This window comes from Ursus americanus, chromosome 29 (assembly GCF_024610735.1).
Source record: "Ursus americanus isolate L20-20 chromosome 29, mUrsAme1.1.p, whole genome shotgun sequence".
Taxonomy (NCBI): Eukaryota; Metazoa; Chordata; class Mammalia; order Carnivora; family Ursidae; genus Ursus; species Ursus americanus.
In genome coordinates this window covers 23590679-23614650 of record NC_142155.1, presented here as the reverse complement: position 1 = coordinate 23614650, position 23972 = coordinate 23590679, and the positions used below count along the sequence as shown (strand labels likewise).

Here is a 23972-nt window from a genome sequence, read left to right as displayed (position 1 = left end):
GATATCAATGGTCATCAGTGGCTGAAATTTTAAAATTCCATGGCCCCAGTTTATCCCCAGTTAAAAAAAAAAAAAAGTTCTTCCTTCATAGTACGAAAGTAGTTAACAAATTTAGGAGGAAGAATAGACCTAGAAAAAGCATTATTTTTGCAGTTCCCATTGAAATAATTGATGTAGGGCGCCTGGGTGGCTCAGTCGGTTAACCGTCTGCTTTTGGCTCAGGTCATGATCCCAGAGTCCCGGGATCAAGCCCTATATCGGGCTCCCTGCTCAGCGGGGAGTCTGCTTCTCCCTCCGCCCTTCATCCTGCTCGTGCTCTCACTCACTCTTTCTCAAATAAATAAATAAAATCTTTAAAAAAAAAGAGAAATAATTGATGCAGGCAAAAATCAGCAATGAAAGCTAAAACTACTAGGTAGATGAAAGATGGCTGGAGAACAATATTTATGTGGTGCTTAAGTATCACCCTACAAATTACTTGTGATTTTTCTTAAACAAACGTGTCCTTTTTCTCAATCAACTCTCCCAATATATATTTTACTTATTTATATGCTGTAATCATATACTACCGTACTGATGTATTTCTAAAACATACACACAAAAATACATCTGAAAGAGTGAGATAGGAGCACCTGGGTAGCTCAGTCAGTTAAGCGTTTGACTCTTGGTTTCAGCTCAGGTCTCCATCTCTCAGTCCTGAGATCAAGCCTTGCAAGGGGCTCTGTGCTCAGGATGGAGTCTGCTTTAGATTCTCCTTGTCCCTCCCCCTCTACTTCTCCCCCCACTCACACACACTCTCTCTCTAAAATAAATAAATGAAATCTTTAAAAGAGTGAGATAAAAACAATTAAGCTATTATAGATTTTTCTCCCAACATCCTAAATCATTGTCTTTCAGGCACACTTCGGAAAGCATCAGTTTAGTCTATCCATTATTTTGTGCCTGGAGATTTCTTTTCTTTCTTTTTTTTTTTTTTTAAGATTTTATTTATTTATTTGACAGAGACAGAGTCAGCCAGCGAGAGAGGGAACACAAGCAGGGGGAGTGGGAGAGGAAGAGGTAGGCTCCCAGCAGAGCAGGGAGCCCTCTGTGGGGCTCGATCCCAGAACGCTGGGATCACGACCTGAGCCAAAGGCAGACGCTTAAGGACTGAGCCACGCAGGCGCCCCTTTGTCTGGTTTTGGTATCAGAACAATACTGGCCTCAGAGATGAGCTGGAACGTGATATCCTGCCACTTCTGAGAATATGGCCCTCTGACTAGGACCCGGGGGGCACAGGGAGCCCTGTGTTCTTGGTGGTACCTGTCTGGATGGAGTTGCTATCTCTTTAGGCTGGGAAGGGGGTAAAGGAGCAAGTCTTTGTTCAAATGCCACAGACTTCTTGTGAAGTTTTAGCAGATTTTTCTTGAATAAATGTGTCTTCCTTTGCTCTTTGCCCTTGGGATAATTTCCAGAGATTTTAAATTGTTGTTTTTGAACACAATTTTGTTTTTATTTTTGAACACAACATTTACTGAGTAGTAGGTCTGTGGAAGCTTTTACACTGTCACATCAGAAACCAGAAGTAGAATTCTAATTATCTTTTCTTATATCCTCTAAGGGTCTTTTAATTTTTTTAAGTTATCTTCGTTCCACTATTTAATATAGGAGGAATCCCCAGAACGCCCTGTGATTTTTGATTGCCCATTCATATTTAAAACTGAGGTGCTGAAAAGCTGATTATTCTGTAGGGGGCAAGGACAGGAACAGGGAAACTAATGTGAATCAATTACAGAATTTCTCTCTAGATTACTGGGTAAATTATGGTTTCAGAATATAGAATATAAAAGAAAATAAAAATTCAGAAGTCTGGAGGCAAAGTGAGTGTGCTAATCAACTCATCTTTTCTAGTTGGAGCAAATCAACACTGAATTGGAAAAATCTAGCTCTTCTTCTCAGCCCTGGCATTCTCGATAACACCCCCCACACTCGAATAATTTCAATAACTATTTTTCCTTAATTTTATAAGTACCTTTTCGGGGAAAAAAAAATCTTTTGGGTAAAGAAACACTTACCTAAGCTTCAGTCATTCCTGTAATTTAAATTAAATTAAGACAAAATCAGATTTAATCTTTTTCTTAAAAATATCATGTGTAGTATTATTCTCTCTTTATAAAATAATTTCTATTTATACCTGTTTATCTCTTTGACTAACTACATTGCTTATATATCTACCAACCTTCTTTCTTTACATATGCATAGAGAGATTATAACAATGTATGCCAATTACTAATGGTAGTTATTTCTGGGCAGTAGGACGTGGGATGCTTTATTACTTTTTCCCTTTAATTTTTTGTATTGCGTGACATTTTAAAGAAGCGCATACCAAAATTTTTTAAGTCAACAATACAATGCAAAAGCAAAACCCAACCCACTAACAGAGTCAATCAACCATATAATCAGGGCTGGTACTACGGTGAGGCCAGCAAGGAGCCCGGAATACAAAATCTGGGAAGGCGTTTCCTTGCAGAATCACACAAACGCACCCTCAGCTCCTCATTGGCCTCACCATAGTAGTCCTGGACAGCCTCGCAAACAACACAGGGAGGACTGGCAAATCAATGTAGGCGAAGAACAGCATGTTTGGAATTCTGGCTAGATGAGTAAAGCATACTTTTCCTTTCTTATAAATGATTATTAAATATATTTTTAAAAACTATTTGCAGAAGAGATCATAGCCTTTACACTTTAGAAGTTAATTATCAGACACTTGGAAACTAGCCAGTACCTAGTCTTTCCATTCCCTCCTGTCCCTTGATTCAGCACTTGCATGAGTGTGTCGCAGGCTCTGGCCGCAGGGCACCGAAGGGGGCGTGTTGCTGTCAGCTGCAGCATCTCTTGCTTCATCTAGGACTTTCCTGATCACCCTCGCTAAAATAACACAACACCCTCCTTTGTCTTTCCAGCCCATTTTCCTGCTTTACTGTCTCCCTGGCAGTTATCATATTCCAAATGTATTCATCCTTTCTGCATACAGTTTTATTTTGTAGGTGATGTGTTCATTGCCTGTCTTGCCTTATTAGTATATAAGCTCTGCCCTGCTACCCTCACGGAAGCCTGATGGTGCACAGGAAGTTTCCACGGTATTTGCTGAATGGAAGAATGAATGAGTTCATTGTACACTCACTGAATGACTGTGGACCTGATGGTGGTGTGACAATACGAAAAATGCACAGTCTTTACTCCCCACAAAGAGAGTCCACATGGCAGCCTCGCTCCCTGCCTTGGTTCCCTGAGACAGTCACTGGCCTCATGCAGTCATTACTTCCCAATCACACACAGTTTGTTTTCACCCATCTTTTCCTTTTCTCATAGTCTCTCTTTTTTTCTTCCTTTAACTCTTGGCTGATTAGCATAGGGAAATATTATCTCCCCCTTAAAAACATCACTCAGGCTGATAAGCATAAAAGTAATACTAGTAATAACACACTCATGAAAAGAAAATCAGTTTTGAAGAGAAAACAATAGCATTATTAATTGTGAACATCTATGTTTGCTATATAGCTGGCCCTCTGCCAAGCAATTTATATGCACTGCCTCATTTAATCAGTATAGATAAAGAAACTATGGCAGCAAGAAGTAACTTGTCTGGGTCACAGAGCCAGTAACTGGTCTGAACCCATGTCAGTCTGATTCTAGAGCTCAGGCCCCGACAGGGGCAACAGAGAAGTTGTGCTGTTCATTTCTAACATAAACCCCTCTGTGGGATTTTCCCTCCATCCTCTTCCCACACTACATCCTCATCCGCACTACAAGCAGTTGCTCTCTTCATGCTCCCACAGCGCTCTACTCATACCGCCTCAGCTGTGATCACATAAAATGTTAGGTCTATGTCTGAAAGGCTCAGCTGGGTGCATTTTCACTCGTTATCAGTGTTATAAAGTATCTGCTTGCCTTATTCATTGCAATTAGACTTGTAATAGAAGCAGGAGCTTTGGAGCTATTCTGTATACATATGTATATATGGAGGATGGAGGAGAGAAAGTTCAAAACCCAGCATCTGCTACTTATTAGCAGTATAAAGTTAGGCAAAGTAACCCCTCAGAATGATAGGTTACTCGGGTGTGCTGTGGGGATAATGATGCCAGTGTTACAATGTAACGAGAATAACCTAAGATGTGTCTGTAAGGTGCCTGGCATTGTGCCTAGAACAACACAGGTGCTTAGTGAGCACTCCTCATCTGGGTCCTATACAACCCTCTGCCTACCTTGATTCTGACTCTTCTGCTGCACCTCATACAGCATTTCAGCTATGTTACCTGTTTTGGTTTATATTAGTTATCTATTACTTTGCAACAAATTACCCCAAACCTAGCAGTTTAACACAATACACATTTACTATTTCAAAGTTTCTGTACATCAGTGATCTGGGAACAGCTTAGCTGGTGGTTCTGGTTCAGTCTCTCATGAGGTTGTAGTCAAGATGTCAGTTAGACCTGCAGTCATCTCAAGGCTCCACTGGGAGAGTGTTTGCTTCCAAGCTCACTCATGTGGCTATTTACATGCTTCGGGAGATTTGTTTCCAAGCTTACTCATGGGCACCTCTCCACAGGACTCTCAGGCCAAGGCAGCTGGATTCCTCCAGAGGAAGCAATCCAAGAGAATGAGATGAGAGCCCCCAAGATGGAAGCCATACATAGTCTTCTTATAGGAAGGAATAATACACAGCCTGAATATCAAGATGTGGAGATAATTGGGGTCATATGAGAGTTTTTCTACTACATGGTTTAAATATTGTAGAGAGCTAGCCTAGGGATTGTGATGTGCCCAATTATTTCACTGATTTTATAGAAAAGTTTTTATGGAAAGTCCTGTGTTTACACAAGGGACTTATACATTTTGGAAACATACACATTGCTAAGCAGATAACTGGCTACACCAGCAATAAAGCTTCAACATACTCCACAACATAAAAATAATAACAATAATGACTTCTTTTCATAGTCTTACAAGTTATCATGCTATCTGTACCTTTAATTTCCCACTCTATACATAATTATACTTTTCCTCTGAGTTGGTTTCTTAAAAACCATTTCCCCTTTGGCTGTCTCCTTGGTACATTTTCCACCCACTTCCCCCCCTTTGGTCTATAGACACACACACACACGCACAAGCTTCCTTCCTCAGAGAGCAGCAAAGATCAGATAGGTAGCCATGGTGAAATATAAATATTACTCCCAGTCCCATATTTGGAGGGCAACTTGTCTTTTATTCCCAATTAAGTCATAGCTCTAGCTATCTCCCCAGAGTGAAGTGTCCTGCCTTGGGATGATCTTGGCTCCTTTTACCCCTTTATCCTGTGGCTGCTCTTAGTCATAGCATTGCCTAATTGTGTTAGCCTCCCAAGAGGGACGGACACTGGTCAAATTTGATATTCATGTCTTCTCAGGCTTAGAAGAAGGATTATATAAATACAAAAATATGTATAAGTAACTAGTAAAACGTATCAAATATTAAATAAGTGTTATAAATATTAAAACTTTACTGTATAAATATTAAAACACGTACTTTACATAAGTCTCTGCTTGGATATTAAAAAGGTAGATTCAACAATAACAGTCTGACATTTTGTATTCTTCCATTTCTATAAATTATTGAAAGTCTATGTTATTAGCAATAGTATTTAATTATTTGGGTTGCCAATAAGTTTATTAAACTAAACAATTTCTGCTTTTGAAATGTTATTTCTCAGGAAAGTAGGCAGAAATGAAGCAGATGAACAATTAAAGAAAGAAATATAAGGAGCCACGAGCAGGTAAATATCTTAAGGCAAGAGGATTTGATGATGATAGCTACATTGGGAAGGGGGAGACAAAAAGTTATAATGGAAAAACAGGTGCACTGGCTGTGAATCATGAAAGAGAAATGTTTATAAAAATGAAAACCCGATAGGATCACTTAATTATGATGGACTTTGTGCCATTTATGTTTACTAAAAGGTATAATAAGGAGAACATTTTGAGGAAGAAGTATAATCATAGTCCTTTTAGAGTTGTCAGAGACCTTATAAACTTTGTTACCCCATCTGCTCATTAGGATGAGAAACAGGAAAGAAAGAGGTGAATCTTTTGATGTCCAATGTTATTCTGTTGAAGAGCCAGGGCTGAGATTCACTGAATTCTTAATTTAGTAGCTTTTATTAATAATTGTACCTTATGATCTGGAAGAGAATTGGGTTTAAGTTTTTTCTTACAAATTTCTTATTTTCTACATCACTTAAGAGATTCAAAAATCTGAAATAACTCTGTTGAATATAAACATAGTTATAATCTATGTGTATGTGAATTTAATAGAGGGGTTCAACAACAGATGAGATGAAGCAGAGAAAAAGATCAGAGCCCTTGAAGGCAGGGCAGTGGAATTTATCCCATCAGAAAAGCAAAAAGCAAAAAGAATGAAGATAGCTTAAGTGAGTTATGGGAAAACATCCAGTGGGCCAATTTTTCACTTTATAAGGGTCCCAGAAAAAGAAGAGAGAAAGAGGCAGGTAGAAAACTTATTTCAAGAAATAATGGTTGAAAACTTCCCTAACCTGGCAAAGGAAATAGACATCCAATCCAGGAAACCTAGAGCGTGTCAAACAAGTTGAATCTAAAAAGACCCACATCAAAACACATTATAATTCAATTGTCGAAAGTTAAAGACAAGAAAAGATTCTTAAAAGCAGCAAGGAGAAAACAACCTGTTCTGTACAAAGCAATCCTCATAAGATGCTATCATCAGAATTTTCAGCAGAAACTTTATAGGCCTGAAGAAAGTGGTACAATATATTAAAAAATAATAATAATAAAGCTGAAGGAAATGGAAAGAAAAAAACCTGCCAATCAGGAGTACTCTATCTAGCAAAGTTTTCTTTCAAAAATGAAGGAGAGATAAAGAGTAATCCAGACAAGCAAAAGCTGAGGGAGTACATCACCATTAGACCAGCCTTATAAGAAATGTTAGAGTCTTTCTTAAGCTGAAATGAAAGAGTACTAATCAGTAGGAGGAAAACATGTGAAAGTATAATTCCCCCTGGTAAAGATAAACATATAGTTAAATTTAAAATACTCCAATATTGTAAAGATAGTAGTTAATCACTTATAAATCTAGTGTGAAGGTTAAAAGACAAAAGTATTAAAAATAACGATAGCTACAATAATTTGTTAAAGGATACACAAGATAAAAAGGCCTGTATTTTGACACCAAACACAAAAAAATCTGGGCAATGGAGAGTCAAAATGTGAAGCTTTAGAATGTGTTTGAAGTTAAGTTGTTATCATCTAAAAATAGACGATTATGAATATAAGATGCTTTTATGTAAGCCTATGATAACCACAAAGCAAAAACCTATAGCAGTTACACAAAAGATAGAGAAAGGAATCTAAGCATATCACTACAGAAAATAACCAATTCACAAAGAAGGAGAACAAGAGGAAAGGAACAAAGGAATTACTCAACAGCTAGAAAATAATTAACAAAATGGTAATAGTAAGTCCATATCTATCAACAATTACTTTAAATGTAAATGGACTAAATTTTCTAATCAAAAGCCATAAATAGGGGCGCCTGGGTAGCGCAGTCGTTAAGGCGTCTGCCTTTGGCTCAGGGCGTGATCCCGGCGTTCCGGGATCGAGTCCCACATCGGGCTCCTCCGCTGGGAGCCTGCTTCTTCCTCTCCCACTCCCCCTGCTTGTGTTCCCTCTCTCGCTGGCTGTCTCTATCTCTGTCAAATAAATAAAATCTTAAAAAAAAAAAAAAAAAAAAAAAGCCATAAAGTGGCTGTATGAATAAAAAAACAAGACCCAACCATATGCTGCCCAAAAGAGACTTGCTTCAACTTCAAAGACACATGCAAACTGAAAATGAAAGGATGGAAAAAGATATTACACTCAAATGGAAACCAAAAAAAAAGAAGAGATAGCCGTACTTAAATCAGACAAAACAGACTTTAAGCCAAAGACTGTAATAAGAGACAAAGAAAGTTATTACATAATGATAAAGGGGTCAATCTAACACGATGATATAACAGTTGTAAATATTTATGAACCCAGCATAAGGGCACCTAAATATGTGAAGCAAATCTGAAGAGAGATCTAGATAAAGATCTGAAGAAAGAAATAGACAGCAAAATAATAATAGAGTACTTCAATACATTTAACAATTGATAGATCATCCAGACAATAAGAAAACACTGGACTCGAACTACATGTTAGATCAGATCGACTTAACAGATATTTACAGAACATTTCATCCAACAGTAGCAGAATATATATTCTTCTCAAGTGAATAGGAATATTCTCCAGTTTTGATCATATGTTAAACCATAAAACAAGTATACATTTAAGAAGATTGAAATCATAGCAGCATCCTTTCTGACCACAATGGGATGGCATTAGAAATCAATTACAAAAAGAAAACAAAAATTCACAAACATGTGGAGATTAAAAAACATGCTACTCAACATATAATGAGTGAAAGAAGAAATCAAAAGAAAATAAAAAATTACTTGAGACAAGTAAAAATGGAAGTATACAAAAACATATGATCCAGCAGAAGCAGTTCTTTGAAGGAAGTTTATAGTAATAAATGCCTACATTATGAAAAATAAAAGATCTCAACCTAAATTTATATCTCAAGGAACTAGAAAAAGAAAACCCCAAGTTAGTAGATGGAAGAAAATAATAAAGATCAGAGTGGAAATAAAAGAAATAAAGACTAAAAATACAATAGAAGGGGGCACCTGGGTAGCGCAGTCGTTAAAGCGTCTGCCTTCGGCTCAGGGCGTGATCCTGGCGATCCGGGATCGAGTCCCACATCAGGCTCTTCCGCTATGAGCCTGCTTCTTCCTCTCCCACTCCCCCTGCTGTGTTCCCTCTCTCGCTGGCTGTCTCTCTGTCACATAAATAAATAAAATCTTTAAAAAAAAAATACAATAGAAAAGATGAATGAAACTAAGAGCTGGCTTTTAAAATTTATTTATTTATTTATTTATTTATTTATTTATTTATTTATGAGAGAGAGTATGTGCATGAGCAAGGAGAGGAGCAGAAGGAGAGGGAGAACGAGAGAAGCAGACTCCCTGCTGAGTGTGGCGTTCTCCACTCAACCCTGAGATCATGACCTGAGCCAAAATCAAAAGTTGGATGTTTAACTGACTGAGCCACTGAGGCGCTCCAAGAGCTGGCTTTTTGAAAAGATAAACAAAATAGACAAATCTTTAGCTAGACTTACCAGGAAAAAAAGAAAGAGGAATCAAATAAATATAATTATTAATGAAAGAGGAGACATTGCAGCTAATATAAAAATTAAAAGGATCTTAAGAGACTATTATGAACAATTATATGTCAACAAATTGGACAACTTAGAAGGAATGGATAAATTCCTAGGAACACACAATCTACCAAGACTGAATCATGAGGAAATAGAAAATCCGGAAAGGCCAAATACTAGTAAGGAGATTGCATCAATCATCAAAAACCTTCCAACAAAAACAAAAAAGTCCAGAGCTAGACTGCTTCAGTGGTGGATTCTACCAAACAATTAATGAAGAATTACTACCAATCCTTCTCAATCTCGTCCAAAAAAATAGAAGAGGGAACACTTCTAAATTCACTTTATGAGGCCAACATTACCCTGCTACCAAAACCAGATAAGGACACCACAAGAAAAGGAAATTACAGGTCAATATCCCTTATGAACACAGAGGCAAAAATCCTCAATGAAATATTAGTAAGCCAAATTCAACAATACACAATGATCAAGAGGAATTTATTCTAGGGATGTAAGGATGGTTCAATACTCAAAATCAATGTGATACACCACATTAACAAAATGAAGGATAAAAAGTCGTGTAATCATCTCAATAGATGCAGAAAAAGCATTTGACAAAATTCCATATCCATTCATGATAAAAGTGCTTGACAAACTGGGTATAGGGGGCACATACCTCAACATAATAAAGTCCATATATAATAAGCCCACAGAAGCTCAATGATAAAAAACTGAAAGCTTCTCCATTAAGATCAGGAACAAAACCAGAATGGCCACTCTTGCCACTTTTATTCAACATAGTACCAAAAGATCTAGCCAGAGCTACCACATAAATAATTAGTAATAATAATAATAGTAATAATAATATAAAAGCATCCAAATCAGAAAAGATGTAAAATTGTCTCTATTTGCAAATGACACAATTCTATACATAGAAAATCCCAATGATTCCATAAAAAAGCTTAGAATTATTAACAAATTCGGTAAAGTTGCAGGATACAAAATCAATGGACTGAATTACTTGTGTTTCTATACATTAATAACTATCATGAAGAGAAATTAAGAAAACAATCCCATTTACAATTGCAACAAAAAGAATAAAATAAATTTAACCAAGGTGGTGAAAGATCCATACACTGAAAACTATAAGACACTGATGAAATTTAAGAAGACGCAAATAAAGGAAAGATATTCTCTGTTTACGGATTAAAAGAATTAATATTAAAATGTCTAAACTAACCAAAGTAATCTACAGATTCAGTGCAATCCTAATATTCCAAAATTCCAATGGTATTTTTCACAGAAATAGAACAAACAATCCTAAAATATGTATGGAACCGCCAAAGGCTCCAAATGGCCAAAGCAATCTTGAGAAAGAAGAACAAAGCTGGAGGCATCAAACTTCCTGCTTCAAACTATGTTACACAGCTATAGTAATCAAAATAATACAGTATTGGAATAAGAACAGGCACATAGATTATTAGAACAGAATAGAGGGCCCAGAAAAAAACCCAAGCATATAAGCTCAATTAAATTACAACAAAGGAATCTAGAATATACAATGGGGGAAGGACAGTCTCTTCAAGAAATGGTGCTGGAAAAATGGGATAACAATATGCAAAAGAATGAAACTGGACCACTATCATATACTATACACAAAAATAAACTCAAAATGGATTAAAGATCTAAATGTGAGACGTGAAACCATAAAACTAGAAAAAGACGTAAGCGGTAATTTCTTTGACATTGACCTTTAGCATTATTTTTCTAGATATGTCTCCTGAGGCAAGGGAAACAAAAGCAAAGATAAACTATTGGGACTACACCAAAATAAAAAGCTTTTGCACAGTGAAGAAAACCATCAACAAAACAAAAGGCAACCTACTGAATGGGAGAAGCTACTCACTGTTCAATAAGGGATTAATATCCAAAATATATAAAGAACATGTACAACTCAATAATAAAAAAGCAAACAATCTGATTAAAAAACAGGCAGAGAACTGAATAGACATTTTACTATAGAATACATCCAAATGGTCATCAGGTACAGGAAAAGGGGTTCAACATCACTAACCATCAGGGAAATACAAATCAAAACCACAATGAGATATCATTTGCACCTCTCAGAATTCAATTTTATGGATGGAATTTTAACTGGAGAGACATGACATTCTTTAGCTTTATTTTAGTTAATTATTAGTAGTGGTATTTGAATTGTCTGAATGGCACTGCTCAGTAGAAAGGGCACACTTCTGTTGGTTGATATCTTTTTCTCTAATATTCATAAAGTAGTTCTTGGCCTTCGATGAAAACTTAGTGTCCATATTGATTTAATTTACATTGTAAGAACCGTTAACTATAAAATAAAGGTGATCTAAGATAAGATTGATCTGTACGATCTTCTAAAATCCTTTGTAAATCAAGGTGGAAAACAAATGAGGCATCTGTGTTTATTTAAATGACTACAGGATGCATTTTGATCAATTGAGATGATGTATGTTGATAGTTCATTTGAACTGTAAAACATTACACAAATGTAAAGCACTGTCACAACCTGAGGAAAGACTGCTTGTAAGCCTCTATGCTTCAGCCCTCAAGTTTTCAGTTTTATTGGAGAAAGAGGCTATGAAGCAGAGGCTGGGAACAGGATGGATTCAGTGGCAGGTGCTTGTTTTGCTTGGGCTCCCCTGGTGTACTCTCATTCATGTTGAAATACTTTCACAGTCTCATTTCTACTAATCCACCATATAGTTTTCCCAAATAGAGTACTCACATGGTAGGCCTTCTTTCAAGCTGGTAACTGAGAAAAGGGTATTGGCAATGACTAATACCTAATGTGTAGTTTTTTGCAGTACAGAAAGCTCTTTCCACTACATTAATTCAGTCCTCTCAAGAACTTCTTGAAGGTGGCAGTTTTCATGTCTTTTGTAGAAATAAAGAAATGGATATCGGAGTTAATATGATTCACTTATGATCTAATCCCTAATAGTGGCAGATGCAAATATTTGATGCAAAATTATGAGTTCTTTATGCCACCCCGCATGACAGATTAGTGTCTGGCCCATTTCCACCAAGGCAAAATGTTGTTCAATATTTGACTCATCATTAGCACATTTATTAGGAGACTGAGAAAAACAGAAAAGCACATGAAATTCAAGCTGCTCATTTGTAACTTCTCTGAATGGAGGAGTAGATTAAAATCTATGTAATATGAAATTTTGGATTTTCCACATATTATTACAATCTGTGAAGCTGAATAAATAAACAATTATAATTAATAAAAAGCAATGAATAGCGTTTTTCTTTCAGTAATGACTGAGTGGTTACTATCAGACTAACTTTCCCATAGATAACAATTATAATGCTAGACAAAATATTAAAAAAAAAACAAACACAAAACCATCTGAAGGTACTAGAGAGTGACCAAAGGCAAGCAGGAACTGAAGGGGACTGTACACTTGGAAGAAGGAAATACCATGGTGTGAGTTTTCTGTTTTTATGGCTTTGGCAAGCATAGACACTACATTACATAAAACCACTAAAATTTAAAGACTAAATTAAAACAGGCAATGTTCATAGCAAATCTGACTGACTTGTGATAGATCAGAGTTGGAGTGACCACGGCAGCTGGGAAGTGAAAGAGGGAAACCTCGGAAGGGACTGAGTGAGAACAGAAGCTCCAAATTCTGCATATAAACTCCACCTATGACCCCTTAACTATGCATGTGTAGCTCTGTTTGAAGCAGCACCATTAACAAGAAAATAACTGAATACAAAATTTCAGCTGCCATGCACCACAGAGATAATAAGATGCTATAGGCCAAATATGTGTCCTGCTTCAAATTTATATTGTTGAAATGTAGTCCCCGATGTGGAAGTAGGGCCTCTGGAAGGTGATTAGATCATATGAGTGAAGCCATCATGAAAGGGATTAATGTCCTTATAAAGGGAGCCCAGAAGCTCCTTCATCCTTTTCTAATGTGTGGAGACATACTGAAAAGAAAAACATCTATAAACCAGGAAGCAGGTCTTCATGTGACACCAAATCTAGTGGTGCACTGATTGTGGACTTCCAGCCTCCAGAAGTGTAAGAAATACATTTCTGATGCTTATAAGTTACCCAGTATATGGTATTTTTGTTATAGCAGCCTGAAGAGACTAAGACATAAGAGTTTGAAGTTTGATTTCATCTAAGCTGTTCTTAAGGAAGGAATTAGGGTGAAATAAAGATATTTCATAATAACACTAAGAGAATCTTTTGCCAACAGAATTTCACTGAAAGGTGAGAGAAATGAGGTCAGGTAGGAATAAAGAACATTGGAAATAGTAAACATATGAGTGAATGTAAGAGTCTATTTTTTTCTTATTTCTTTAAAATACATATGGTTATTTAAAAAATTATAAAATTCTATTGTAGATAGAGCTTATATCATAGGTAAATGTAATACACATAAAAGCTAAAACATAAAGGAGCAGAGAGGTGGCAAATGGACCTAGATAATTGCAAGAGTCTTATGTTTTACATCTTTTGGTATATACATGGTAAACTGTGAAAATTTAAGGATGTATATTGTAATCCCTCGAGCAGCACTACAACTAGAAAGTCTATAGACAAAATACAATCATTTATTTATTCAAAAGATGGTGGAAAAGGAAGAACAGAGGATGAAAAATCAGATGGTACAGATAGAAAGCAAATAAAACATAGTAGACTTAAATCCAACCATAGCAATACAGTTGACCCTCGAACAACATGGGTTTGAACTGTGTGAGTCCACTTATATGTAGATTTTTTACAGCATTGTACTATAAATGTATTTCCTGTTCCATATGATTTCCTTAAAAACATGTTTTTTTCTCTAGCTTACTTTACTGTAAGAATACAGCATATAATACATATACAAACTCCGTGTTAAACGTTTATCCATATGGCTTCTGGTCAACAGTAGGCTATTAGAAGATATTGGGGAGTCATAAGTTACTCAGGAATATTTTACTGTGCAGGGGTCAGTGCCCTTAACCCCTGCATTGTTCAAGTGTTAACTGGTAATTATATTAAATGTAAATGGGCTACACATTCCAAGTAAAAAGCCAGGGATGGGGAGGATGGTATTTTAATTTGGTAGCAAGAGGAAATCAGAGAAATCTTAGAGTGGCATCTTTACTTCTGATTACATAGATTGTTGAATTCTAAACTGATTTACCCATGAGATTGTATAGGTTCTCATGTTTTTTTGAATGGTTTAGGTGTCCTTCTCTTATAGCAGGGATATATAATCTCTAAAAATGTCCTTAAATTCAAATTTGAAGAAACAGAGGTTAGGGTGTGAGTGCTTCCTCTCCCAGAGGGCTTTGGGATTCTATTGCAAATTTCTTCCTAGAGTCCAGCATTGCATATAATAAGATTTAATTTGCTTATCTGACTTGTATATAAATAACTTGGAGGGCCACTCAAGTAACTTTTTAATTTTTAAATTTATTTTAATTTCTTTTAAAGATTTTATTTATACATTTGCAAGAGAGACAGCAAGAGCAAGAGCATAACAAGTGGGAGCTGTAGGCAGAGGGAGAAGCAGGCTCCCTGCTGAGCAAGGAGCCCAATGCAGGACTTGATCCGAGGACCCTGGGATCAGGACCCAAGCAGAAGGCAGACACTTAACTGACTGAGCCACCCAGGCATCCCAAGTAACTTTTTATAGGACAAAGATGAGACTCCCTAGATTAAGGAAAAAAATTTTACTATGATTGCTATAATTCCCTAGATAACTGCTTTTCTTTCAGTAAGACTGAAAGCTCTGTATTATTCCTTTTTATTTCCCCAGAAAATTAAGCTAGTGCCTGGCACAACAGTGGGCATTAAATAAATAACACAACATGATTCCTAGTCCTAGAAGTAATTTATGACTGCCTCTTAAATACATTTACCTGTATATTATTTATTAACTTTTAAAAACTTCTTTTATTAATAATTTTATATAATAAAAGTTCCCATTTTAAATGTATAGTTTGATGACCTAAATAAATGTGTACACACATGCAACAACCAATACAATCAAGATATTTGTATATGGGGAACAACACTAGAAATTATATCAACAAGGAAAGCCTAAAACTCTTCAGGATAAAGAATTGGTTCCCTATTCTTCAATTCACAAGGTGTTTTCATTTTTTTCTCTCTTACCAGACTAATGTTTCAAATTCTAGGCAGCATTGTATATAGGAAACCCTAAAGACTCCACCAAAAAACTATTAGAACTGACAAATGAATTCAGTAAAGTCATGGGATATAAAATCAATGTACAGAAATCTGTTGCATTCCTACACACTAATAATGAAGCAGCAGAAAGTGAAATTAAGAGGGGTGCATGGGTGGCTCAATCAGTTATGCATCCGACTCTCTCTTTTTTTTTTTAAGATTTTATTTATTTATTTATTTATTTGAGAGAGTGAGAGAGAGAAAGAGAGAGAGAGCATGAGGGGGGGAGGAGCAGACTCCCCACTGAGTAGGGAGTCTAATGTGGGGCTTGATGCAGGGCTCCATGAGGGGCTCAATCCTTGTACTCCAGGATCATGATCTGAGCCAAATGCAGATGTTTAACTGACTGAGTCACCCAGGCACCCCCACATCTGCCTCTCAGCTCAGGTCTTGATCCCAGGATCGTGAGTTCAAGCCTCACATTGAGCTCCGTGCTGGGCATAGAGCCTACTTAAATAAAAAAAAAAAAAAAAAAAAAAAAAGTGAAAGTAAGAAAACAATACCTACTTACAATTGCTCCCCAAACAATAAAATATCTAGGAATAAACTTAACCAAAAAGGTGAAAAACCTGTACTCTGAAAACTATAAAACACTGATGACAATATAAAGAAGAAGCTTCTACGCTCATGGATTGGAAGAACAAATGTTGTTAAAATGTCTATACTACACAAAGCAATCTACAAATTTAATGCAATCCCCATCAAAGTACCAAGAGCATTTTTTACAGAACTAGTGCAAACAATCCTAAAATTTGTATGGAACCACAAAAGACCTTGAAAAGCCAAAGCAGTCTTGAGAAAGATCAAGGCTGGAGGTATCACAATTCCAGATTTCAAGTTATATTACAAAGCAGTAGTAATTACAACAGTATGGGACAGGCACAAAAATAGATACATAGATCAACAGAATAGAATAGAGAGTGCAGAAATAAACCCATAATTATATGATCAATTACTCTTCAACAAAGGAGGAATGAATATACAATGGGAAAAAGTCTCTTCAGCAAATGGTACTGGGAAAACTGGTCAGCCAGATGCATAAGGATGAAACTTAGCCATAACCCTCACTTTCTTTAGCCATACACAAAAATAAATATGGATTAAAGACCTAAATGTGAGACCTGCAACCATAAAAAATCCTTGAAGAGAGCACAGGCAGTAATCTCTCTGACATCAGCCATAGCAACATTTTTCTATACATGTGAGGCAAGGGAAGTAAAAGCAAAAATAAACGATTGGGCCTTCATCAAAATAGAAAGCTTCTGGACAGTGAGGGAAACAATCAACAAAACTAAAAGGCAACCTATGGAATGAGATATTTGCAAATGACATATCCAATAAAGGGTTGGTATCCAAAATATATAAAGAACTGATATAACTCAATACCCAAAAACACAATCTAATTAACAAATGGGCAGAAGACATGGATAGACATTCTCCAAAGAAGACATACAGATGACCAACAGACACATGAAAAGATGTTCATCACTTACCATCAGAGAAACGCAAATCAAAACTACAAGGAGGTATCACCCCACACCTGTCAGAATGGCTAAAATAAAAAACACAGGAAAAAACAATTGTTGGTAAGAATATGGAGAAAAAGGAAGCTTCTTGCACAGTTAGTGGAAATGCAAACTGGTGCAGCCACTATGAAAAACAGTATGGAGGTTCCTCAAAAAGTTAAAAATATAACTACCCTATGATCCAGGAATTTTGCTACTGGGTATTTGCTCAAAAAATACAAAAGCATTAATTCAAAGGGATATAAGCACTCCTATGTTTATAGCAGCATTATTTACAATAGCCAAACTATGGAAGCAGCCCAAGTGTCCATCAATAGATGAATGGATAAAGAAGATGTGGTGTATATACACATCATGGAATATTATTCAGTCATGAAAAAGAATAAAACCTTGCCATTTGTAACAACATGGATAGAGCTAGACAACACAATGCTATGTGAAATAAGTCAGAGAAAGACAAATACCAGATGATTTTAATCATCTGTGGAATTTAACAAACAAAACAAATGAGCAAAGTAAAAAAAAGAGACAAACCAAGAAACATGGTCTTATCTACTGATGGTTACCAGAGGGGAGGGAGGGATGGGAGAAATAGGGGATGGGGATTAAAGAGTACATATCATGATGAAAAAAATAAAATGAAATGAAAAAAAATTCTCTTAATCAAAAACAAAAACAAACCAAGAGGCAGGCCTAACAATAACATCTTCTGAGAGTCCCAAAGCTAGAGAATTTCAAAGCATATTAGCTGTGCTATAGTCAGTGGATTAAAAAAAAAAGACAAAAAAAAAAAAAGACAAATTCTAGGTAGATCCTTGGTGACAAAGAAAGTCAAGAATTCTGCCCTTGATTTCGCAGAGTTAACAGAAGTTTGCTGATCATTTAATGTGCGTGTGGCATTGTGGTCGCTGTAGGGATCTATGAGATGAGACACTACCTGTTGTCCAAGAGGTCACAATCTCCTTAGGATTAAGGTGATACAAAAATAATCATAACGCAAGTATAAGTGTCATAGAGACACACCCGGGGAATACTAATTGAGGTTTGAATTTTTTAAGAGACCAGCTATATCTTTAAAACATATTTGGTGTTTATTAAAATAACCAAGTGTGGTAATCTCTGGAAGTCACAGATTAGGATGAAGGAGCCAGGCCTTCTTTATTTTTGTTGTTTTTTAAAGCAGTTAGAAAACTTGCAAAGACAAGTCTGTGACTTGTTTACCATTCCAGACTCAAATCAGAAACTACAGTTTTCCACTAAAAGTGGCACAAAATAGGTTTCTGGAATGTGAGAACGGTGGAAGAGTGGCTAAGGTTCAAAGTCGAGGTAGCCTTTCTTCTGTGAGAATGTAGAAATCACACCAGGACAAAGGAAAGAGAGAGTAGAGTGGGTCTGGCAATGGAGTTTAGGGATTGACCTGAATTAGAAAGTTAAGGTGACAATTCTGGGCTCAAAACCAAAGTGGTACTCAGATCCATCCTCACTGATGGGGGAGAAAGGAGCCCTCCTCCCAGAGTTGAAATGATGAAGTGTCCTCCTCCTCGCTAACCCTGTGGGAAACTGTCCTGCACACAGTTGGAACTGGGAGTCTGTGTAGACACGTATGCCTTGTATAAACTAGTTTCAGACCAAAAATTCCCTTGGTCACTAACCATGCTCAGCTTTCAGTCTTCTACAGAAAAGTGGATTGGGTGGCTCCAGATTTCAGCTTTGGCAATTTGGGGTGGCAGAGCCCATGGTGTCTTGGCAGAGGCCACAGGTGTAATCTTGAAGGGAAAGGTGTGAGAACTAGGGGGCAGCTGGGAGAGAGTGACAGTAGGACCGAAAAGACAATCCATCAATGTGACTGACTTTGATCTGGTCCGCAGCCCTTTGTAAAGGAGCCAGTTGGTTTTCTGGAGAGAGGGAGAAGAGAAGTCCTGGGTTCTGGTCCTAGTTTGTAGGAACCAACCAGGGGTAAAGGAATGAACCGTCGTTTATTACCCAGTAGCGAACCTCCTGATTCCTCCCCAGCTAATCCTTCTTGGGCTACAATCTCCCTTTGCAAGATACTGCGTGTTGGTGCAGAAACGCAGGAACTGGAGGGAGGATGCTGCCCTGGCAGCCCCCAGCCAATCTGCCCCACCTCCCCCACTCCTCTCTTCTCACTAGCCCAAAATAGTCGCCAGGGGCCAACATCTGGTCGGGCTAGAACGAGCTCGGAAACTCACCTTTGCTACCTCGTTTTTTGCGTTTGGACTCCTGATGCGGTGCATCCACGCCAGTGATAATCTTACAGACTCTGACTCCTATGCTTTTGATGGTATGGGGAGAGGGACTTCCTATTACTCTGTGTATAAACAATGATTCCTGAAGATGTGCGCCCAGGTTACACAGCCTGCAGGCGGTGCCCGCGGACCAGAGGGCACGGTCGGGGCCCCGGCGTGGTGCGCGGCTGAGGGCAGCCCGCTCAATTCTGGGGTTGCTGGCAGGCAGGGCACCTCAAAATCACACCGAATCTCGTAGCTCTGGGCGCCCACGGCGCACAAGGTACGCTTCGGGGGCGGTCCTGCCTGACCCCGGAAGAGAAAGTTGTTTTGGGGAAGGGGAGCGAGGAGACGAGAGCGAGTTAAATAACTAAAAATCAAAGTTGTTCTGCTCCCCTCAGGCCGCCTCTCTTCTGCTTCAATTTACCCCAAACTCCATTGCAGTCAGGCTTCGTCGGAGGGCCGGACGCTCCCCGAGTCTCAGCCTGAGTAGGGGGACAGGCTGCGCCCGGCCCGCAGGTTTCGACCCTCTCTTTGCCTCCAGGTCTCCAGGAAAACCCGGAGCGGAGCATCCCCCGGGCCGGGAAACGCCCTCGCGCGCGCCCACTGGCGCGCATGCTCAGTCGCGCGGCGGCCGCGAGTAGGAAGCTCCGCGCGGCAGTAGCGGCCCCGGCGGCGCGACTGGAGGGTGGGAGGAGACGCACCGGCTGGCGGGCGGGGGCGCTGGGACGCGGCTGGGGCTCCCGCCCGAGGTTCCTGGGAGTGTTTGGGACCGCGAACCCCGGCGCGAGGATCTAGCGAGCACGGGAGCCAACGAGTGCGGAGTGGGCAGCGGGCGGAGCGGAGCCGCCGGGCGGAGCGGGCTCAGAGCCCGGGTCTCCGCGGCTCGGCTCGGGACCCGGCGGCGGGGGCGGCGATGTTCCACTGCATCCCCCTGTGGCGGTGCAACCGTCATGTGGAGACCATCGACAAGCGCCACTGCTCGCTGGTCTACGTCCCCGAGGAGATCTACCGCTACGCCCGTAGCCTGGAGGAGCTGCTGCTGGACGCCAACCAGCTCCGCGAGCTGCCCGAGGTGAGTGTCCGGCCTCACCTGCGCGCCGTCTTCGGGAGAACACAGACGAGCCTGGCCAGCCCTCTTTCCCTCCTCTCTCCCGCCGACTCCTCTCTTCCCCACTCTACCCCCTTCCACCTCCGGATCCGGTCCGCAGGTCCCACAGAACCACCACTACCTGTGTTCACCTGCTCTTCCTCCCTTACCGCACCCCCCCCCCCCGCCCCGTCCGCGTTAAAAGTTCCTTGTCATTTTGTACAAAGCGAGCGACTTGCTGTTTTCCAGGTAGTCACTAGAGCTTGTGCGACTAGGGAAACGTTCTGGTTCTAAGTAGTTTAGATAACACGTCTAAGTACTAACAGCTGGTGCTTGTACCCAGGCAGGTGAGGAGCCAGGTGGCTCGGGCTGTTCCCGGGTGAAAGGACAGAGCGTGGCATCCGCTCCCTGGACAGTTTCCCTGCTCTGCATTCCCCTATCACTGGCCAGGGCGCGCTTCCCGGTTGGCTCCGGCCGGTCCGGAGGAGGTGGGCAGCGCTCAGGAGAGCCGCACTATCTCGGCATCTTCCGAGGAATGTGCCCTGGGCCTTATCGCTGATGGGCAGTGCTTGCAAGTGCTGTAGTTTGGCTGGCGGGTCCTAGGCTCCGGGACCGGTCGGGAATTGGGGGTGGGTAGGAGATCGGACAGGAGGAGAACTATGCCATGGGAGCTGTGGGCAGGTGCCCGCTGCTGGGGCACTGCGTGCGTGGACCTGTTGCGTGGAGGGAGCCGCTGTGAACGTCAGCAGAGGCTGTGCCTGACGGGCCAGTCTTGCAGCCGCCTCTCCCGGAGCGGGTACATTCAGCCTGCTGACTTCTGCCCTTGCAGTGGTGCCTTACCTCTTCAGAGTTGTTTACGTAAATTAATATCTGCTGAGGCTGAACTTGTTAAGCGACAGATGCTGATTGAGCTTTAATGGAGGGTCTGCGACTGCGAACTTTTAACCTTGGAGCTTGCGCCGGGAACTTAGCTTGAGTAACCCTCGAAGAGGAAGGTATCACAAATCCAAGGGTGTGCAGGAAGTCGGTGTGCAGTAATCCAAAGGTGTGCAGGAAGTAGGGAGACTAGACTGCTGGGAGTTGCGGGGAGGACCCGAGGGCTGGAGTTGCAACTCAGATATCTTTCTTGTCCTTTAGTTAACAGAAGACCGAGACACTGTCACACAAACACTAGTCAGATGTTCTGGCTTGTTAAAATGACCTGATAGTTCTTTAGCCTTGATCGTGTGTTTTAAAAAGCAGAATAGTGTGTTTTTCTTCATATTTCAAGTGTTATTCTTCTTGGATTAACTTTCCTTGGTTCATGTGGGATTGGATGGTTTGCTGTATGTAATCATGGAGATAATCCTCACTAGGATCTTTGCAAAGCCCCCCAGGCTTTATTTAGCTTAGAAGCAGAAAAGCCATCCAGTTCCCTCAGGCATTTATTATTTTGCAGGCATTTCCAAACACATGGCTTTGTCTGGCCTTTAACTTCCTTAAATGTGACTTGAAAGTCATAAGCTCACTTGCTGCCTTAAGTTGTTTAAGTAAGTTTTAGGCATCGCTATCGCCAGAAATACAGACTATGTTATTTAATACTTTTCAAATGTGTCAGAATGAAGTTATTAAAGATTGAAAAGTTATTTTAACTAGAAATGTTTCAGTGTTCCTTGTGGTATTTTTGTTTGTTTGTTTATTTTAGTAGAACTGGAACATTTCCTTTGACTGGATTGGCTTTTCACTCCCTTCTGCAAAGTTTGTGGGTTTTCCTGTAATGTTGGAGAATTCAGCTTCGTAAGGGGAAATTATGGGTTTTGGAAGTGTTAGGTATTCTTACTGATCCTAACTGGAAACTTCTCAGAAGCTCAAAATAGTCTGATAGCACTCTGTAGATATAGTAAATAAACAAGCTTTTCAGAGACTAAAGGTGGTCTTCCTTATGGGTAATTATTGCTCTTACAGCTCTGAAATTAGTTTTATGGTTTCTAGGTCGTTGGAAACCTGTTTCTTCATTACTTATTGTGTCTGGGTGCCTCGATATGTATGAGCCAGACCTGAACTACCACCTTGAAAGCACAGATATTTCATTCAAAGGTATAGAATGTTGTTTCACCTCAGAGATCTGTATTACTCATTAGCAGTGTTCACTGCTGTCCCTGCCCCCTCCTCCAACCTCTGTCCCTCTACCTGTCCCATCACCAGGGGGCCTCTTTTGCTGACAGACCTCCAAGGTCCTTGTGGTGGTGGTCATGCTGGCGATCTGTTCTTGTCTATGTAATTTGTTTGGAAGCACAGACAAGGGGGAAGACTGCACCCCCTACCCCAACAGCAAAGATACACTGTCCTGGCTTCAGGATGATGAAAAGCATCTCCTCTCCACTGAAAGGTTTGTAACCTCTAATTTGCTCCAACTTCCTCATTTTGCATATTGAAACTTGGAATTGAAGTGAGTTTTTCAAGGCTGTCCAGCTGGTTAGATGCGGAGTCCCTGGTCGCGCCCCTGTTCAGCAGCTTTGGACACCTAGTGGGAATCTGGCCTGTTCAGCCTCTCACACCCATTAAAACCTCAGTTATTTAGCCCCTCCTGTTTTACTCACATCATCAAGCTTGGCCTCTGTCAAAGGGCCAAGATGCTCTGTCAAAGAGCATCCTTCATCCTTTGTCATTGTGGGAATACAGAGATTAAAGAAGTTATGATTCTTAGGAGCTATTCACAGCTTTGTGGGGAGACAAATGACATTAATACAGATGTGGTGAGTGTGGGGTAGAGGGGGCATCGCAGTTAACTTGATGGTTACTTTTGCTGAATGTGCATCCCCCTCCTCAACAGACCTAACCTTTTGCTGAACGTGCATCCCCCTCCTCAACAGACCACCCACCTTGTGATAGCCTCTCAGTGCTGCTGTTCCGCAGGGAGGGCTTGCATCCTTCATTGTTAGCCTGACCCCAGATAGATGATAGTCTCACCATCCCATTCCCATCCACCCTCTCCTTCCCACTTCCTCCCGGCTAGATCTCTGTGGCATGTGTATTGAGACCATCTGACTCTAACCTCCTTGAGATGCTGGCGTGTTTTGGCTCATCCTTGTGAGTGAGCACAAAGCCTGCACCCAATGAGTCCTGCTCAGTAAACAGCTTTTATCTGTTCAATGAATTTAGCCAAGTCTGATACAAATCTTCTTCCTCGGCTTCTTTCTCTTACCTTAAGCTTATCACTGCTCTGACATCTATCCTTCTCTAAGATAGAGAATATTCAAGTTGGGAGTGATTTTTTTCAGGACTGTCTAGCTGGTTAGATTTATAGTCTCTGGTTGCTTCAAGTTGGAAACCACTTCAGAAGTTAAAGGTCATTGATATGGTGGAGCTGTTTTGTCTTCTTCAAGATCCTCCACCCCACTCTGTACCTCCTCAGTGGTTCTGACACCATCAGTTTTCCCCTCAGGCATCCAAGGTGCATGGATTGTCGAATACCTTCACATCTGTGTGTTTTACTGTGATCTCTCTGGCTGCAATACACAGCCTAGTCTAATGGGCAGCAAATATTTTGAATGAATGCTGTTGAGCCCAGACAGCTTATAAAA

At 39.9% G+C, this 23972-nt stretch overlaps 1 protein-coding gene and 1 long non-coding RNA gene across 3 annotated transcripts in view; one reads left to right on the top strand and one right to left on the bottom strand.

The window, feature by feature from the left end:
* LOC148107515 (uncharacterized) overlaps nt 1-19865 on the bottom strand; it is a 72206-nt gene extending 52341 nt beyond the window's left edge. For both annotated transcript variants that reach the window (XR_015722262.1, XR_015722263.1), the window contains exons 1-2: nt 19284-19865; nt 17041-17099 (exon numbers count right to left, since the gene is read on the bottom strand). This is a non-coding gene — a long non-coding RNA (uncharacterized LOC148107515). The remainder of the gene's footprint in view (nt 1-17040; nt 17100-19283) is intronic.
* A 99-nt stretch (nt 19866-19964) lies between these two features.
* LRRC1 (leucine rich repeat containing 1) overlaps nt 19965-23972 on the top strand; it is a 119291-nt gene continuing 115283 nt past the window's right edge. Inside the window, exon 1 of the mRNA XM_045802582.2 lies at nt 19965-20394. Within this exon, the coding sequence (XP_045658538.2) occupies nt 20236-20394 (159 nt within the window). The 5' untranslated portion in view covers nt 19965-20235. The remainder of the gene's footprint in view (nt 20395-23972) is intronic.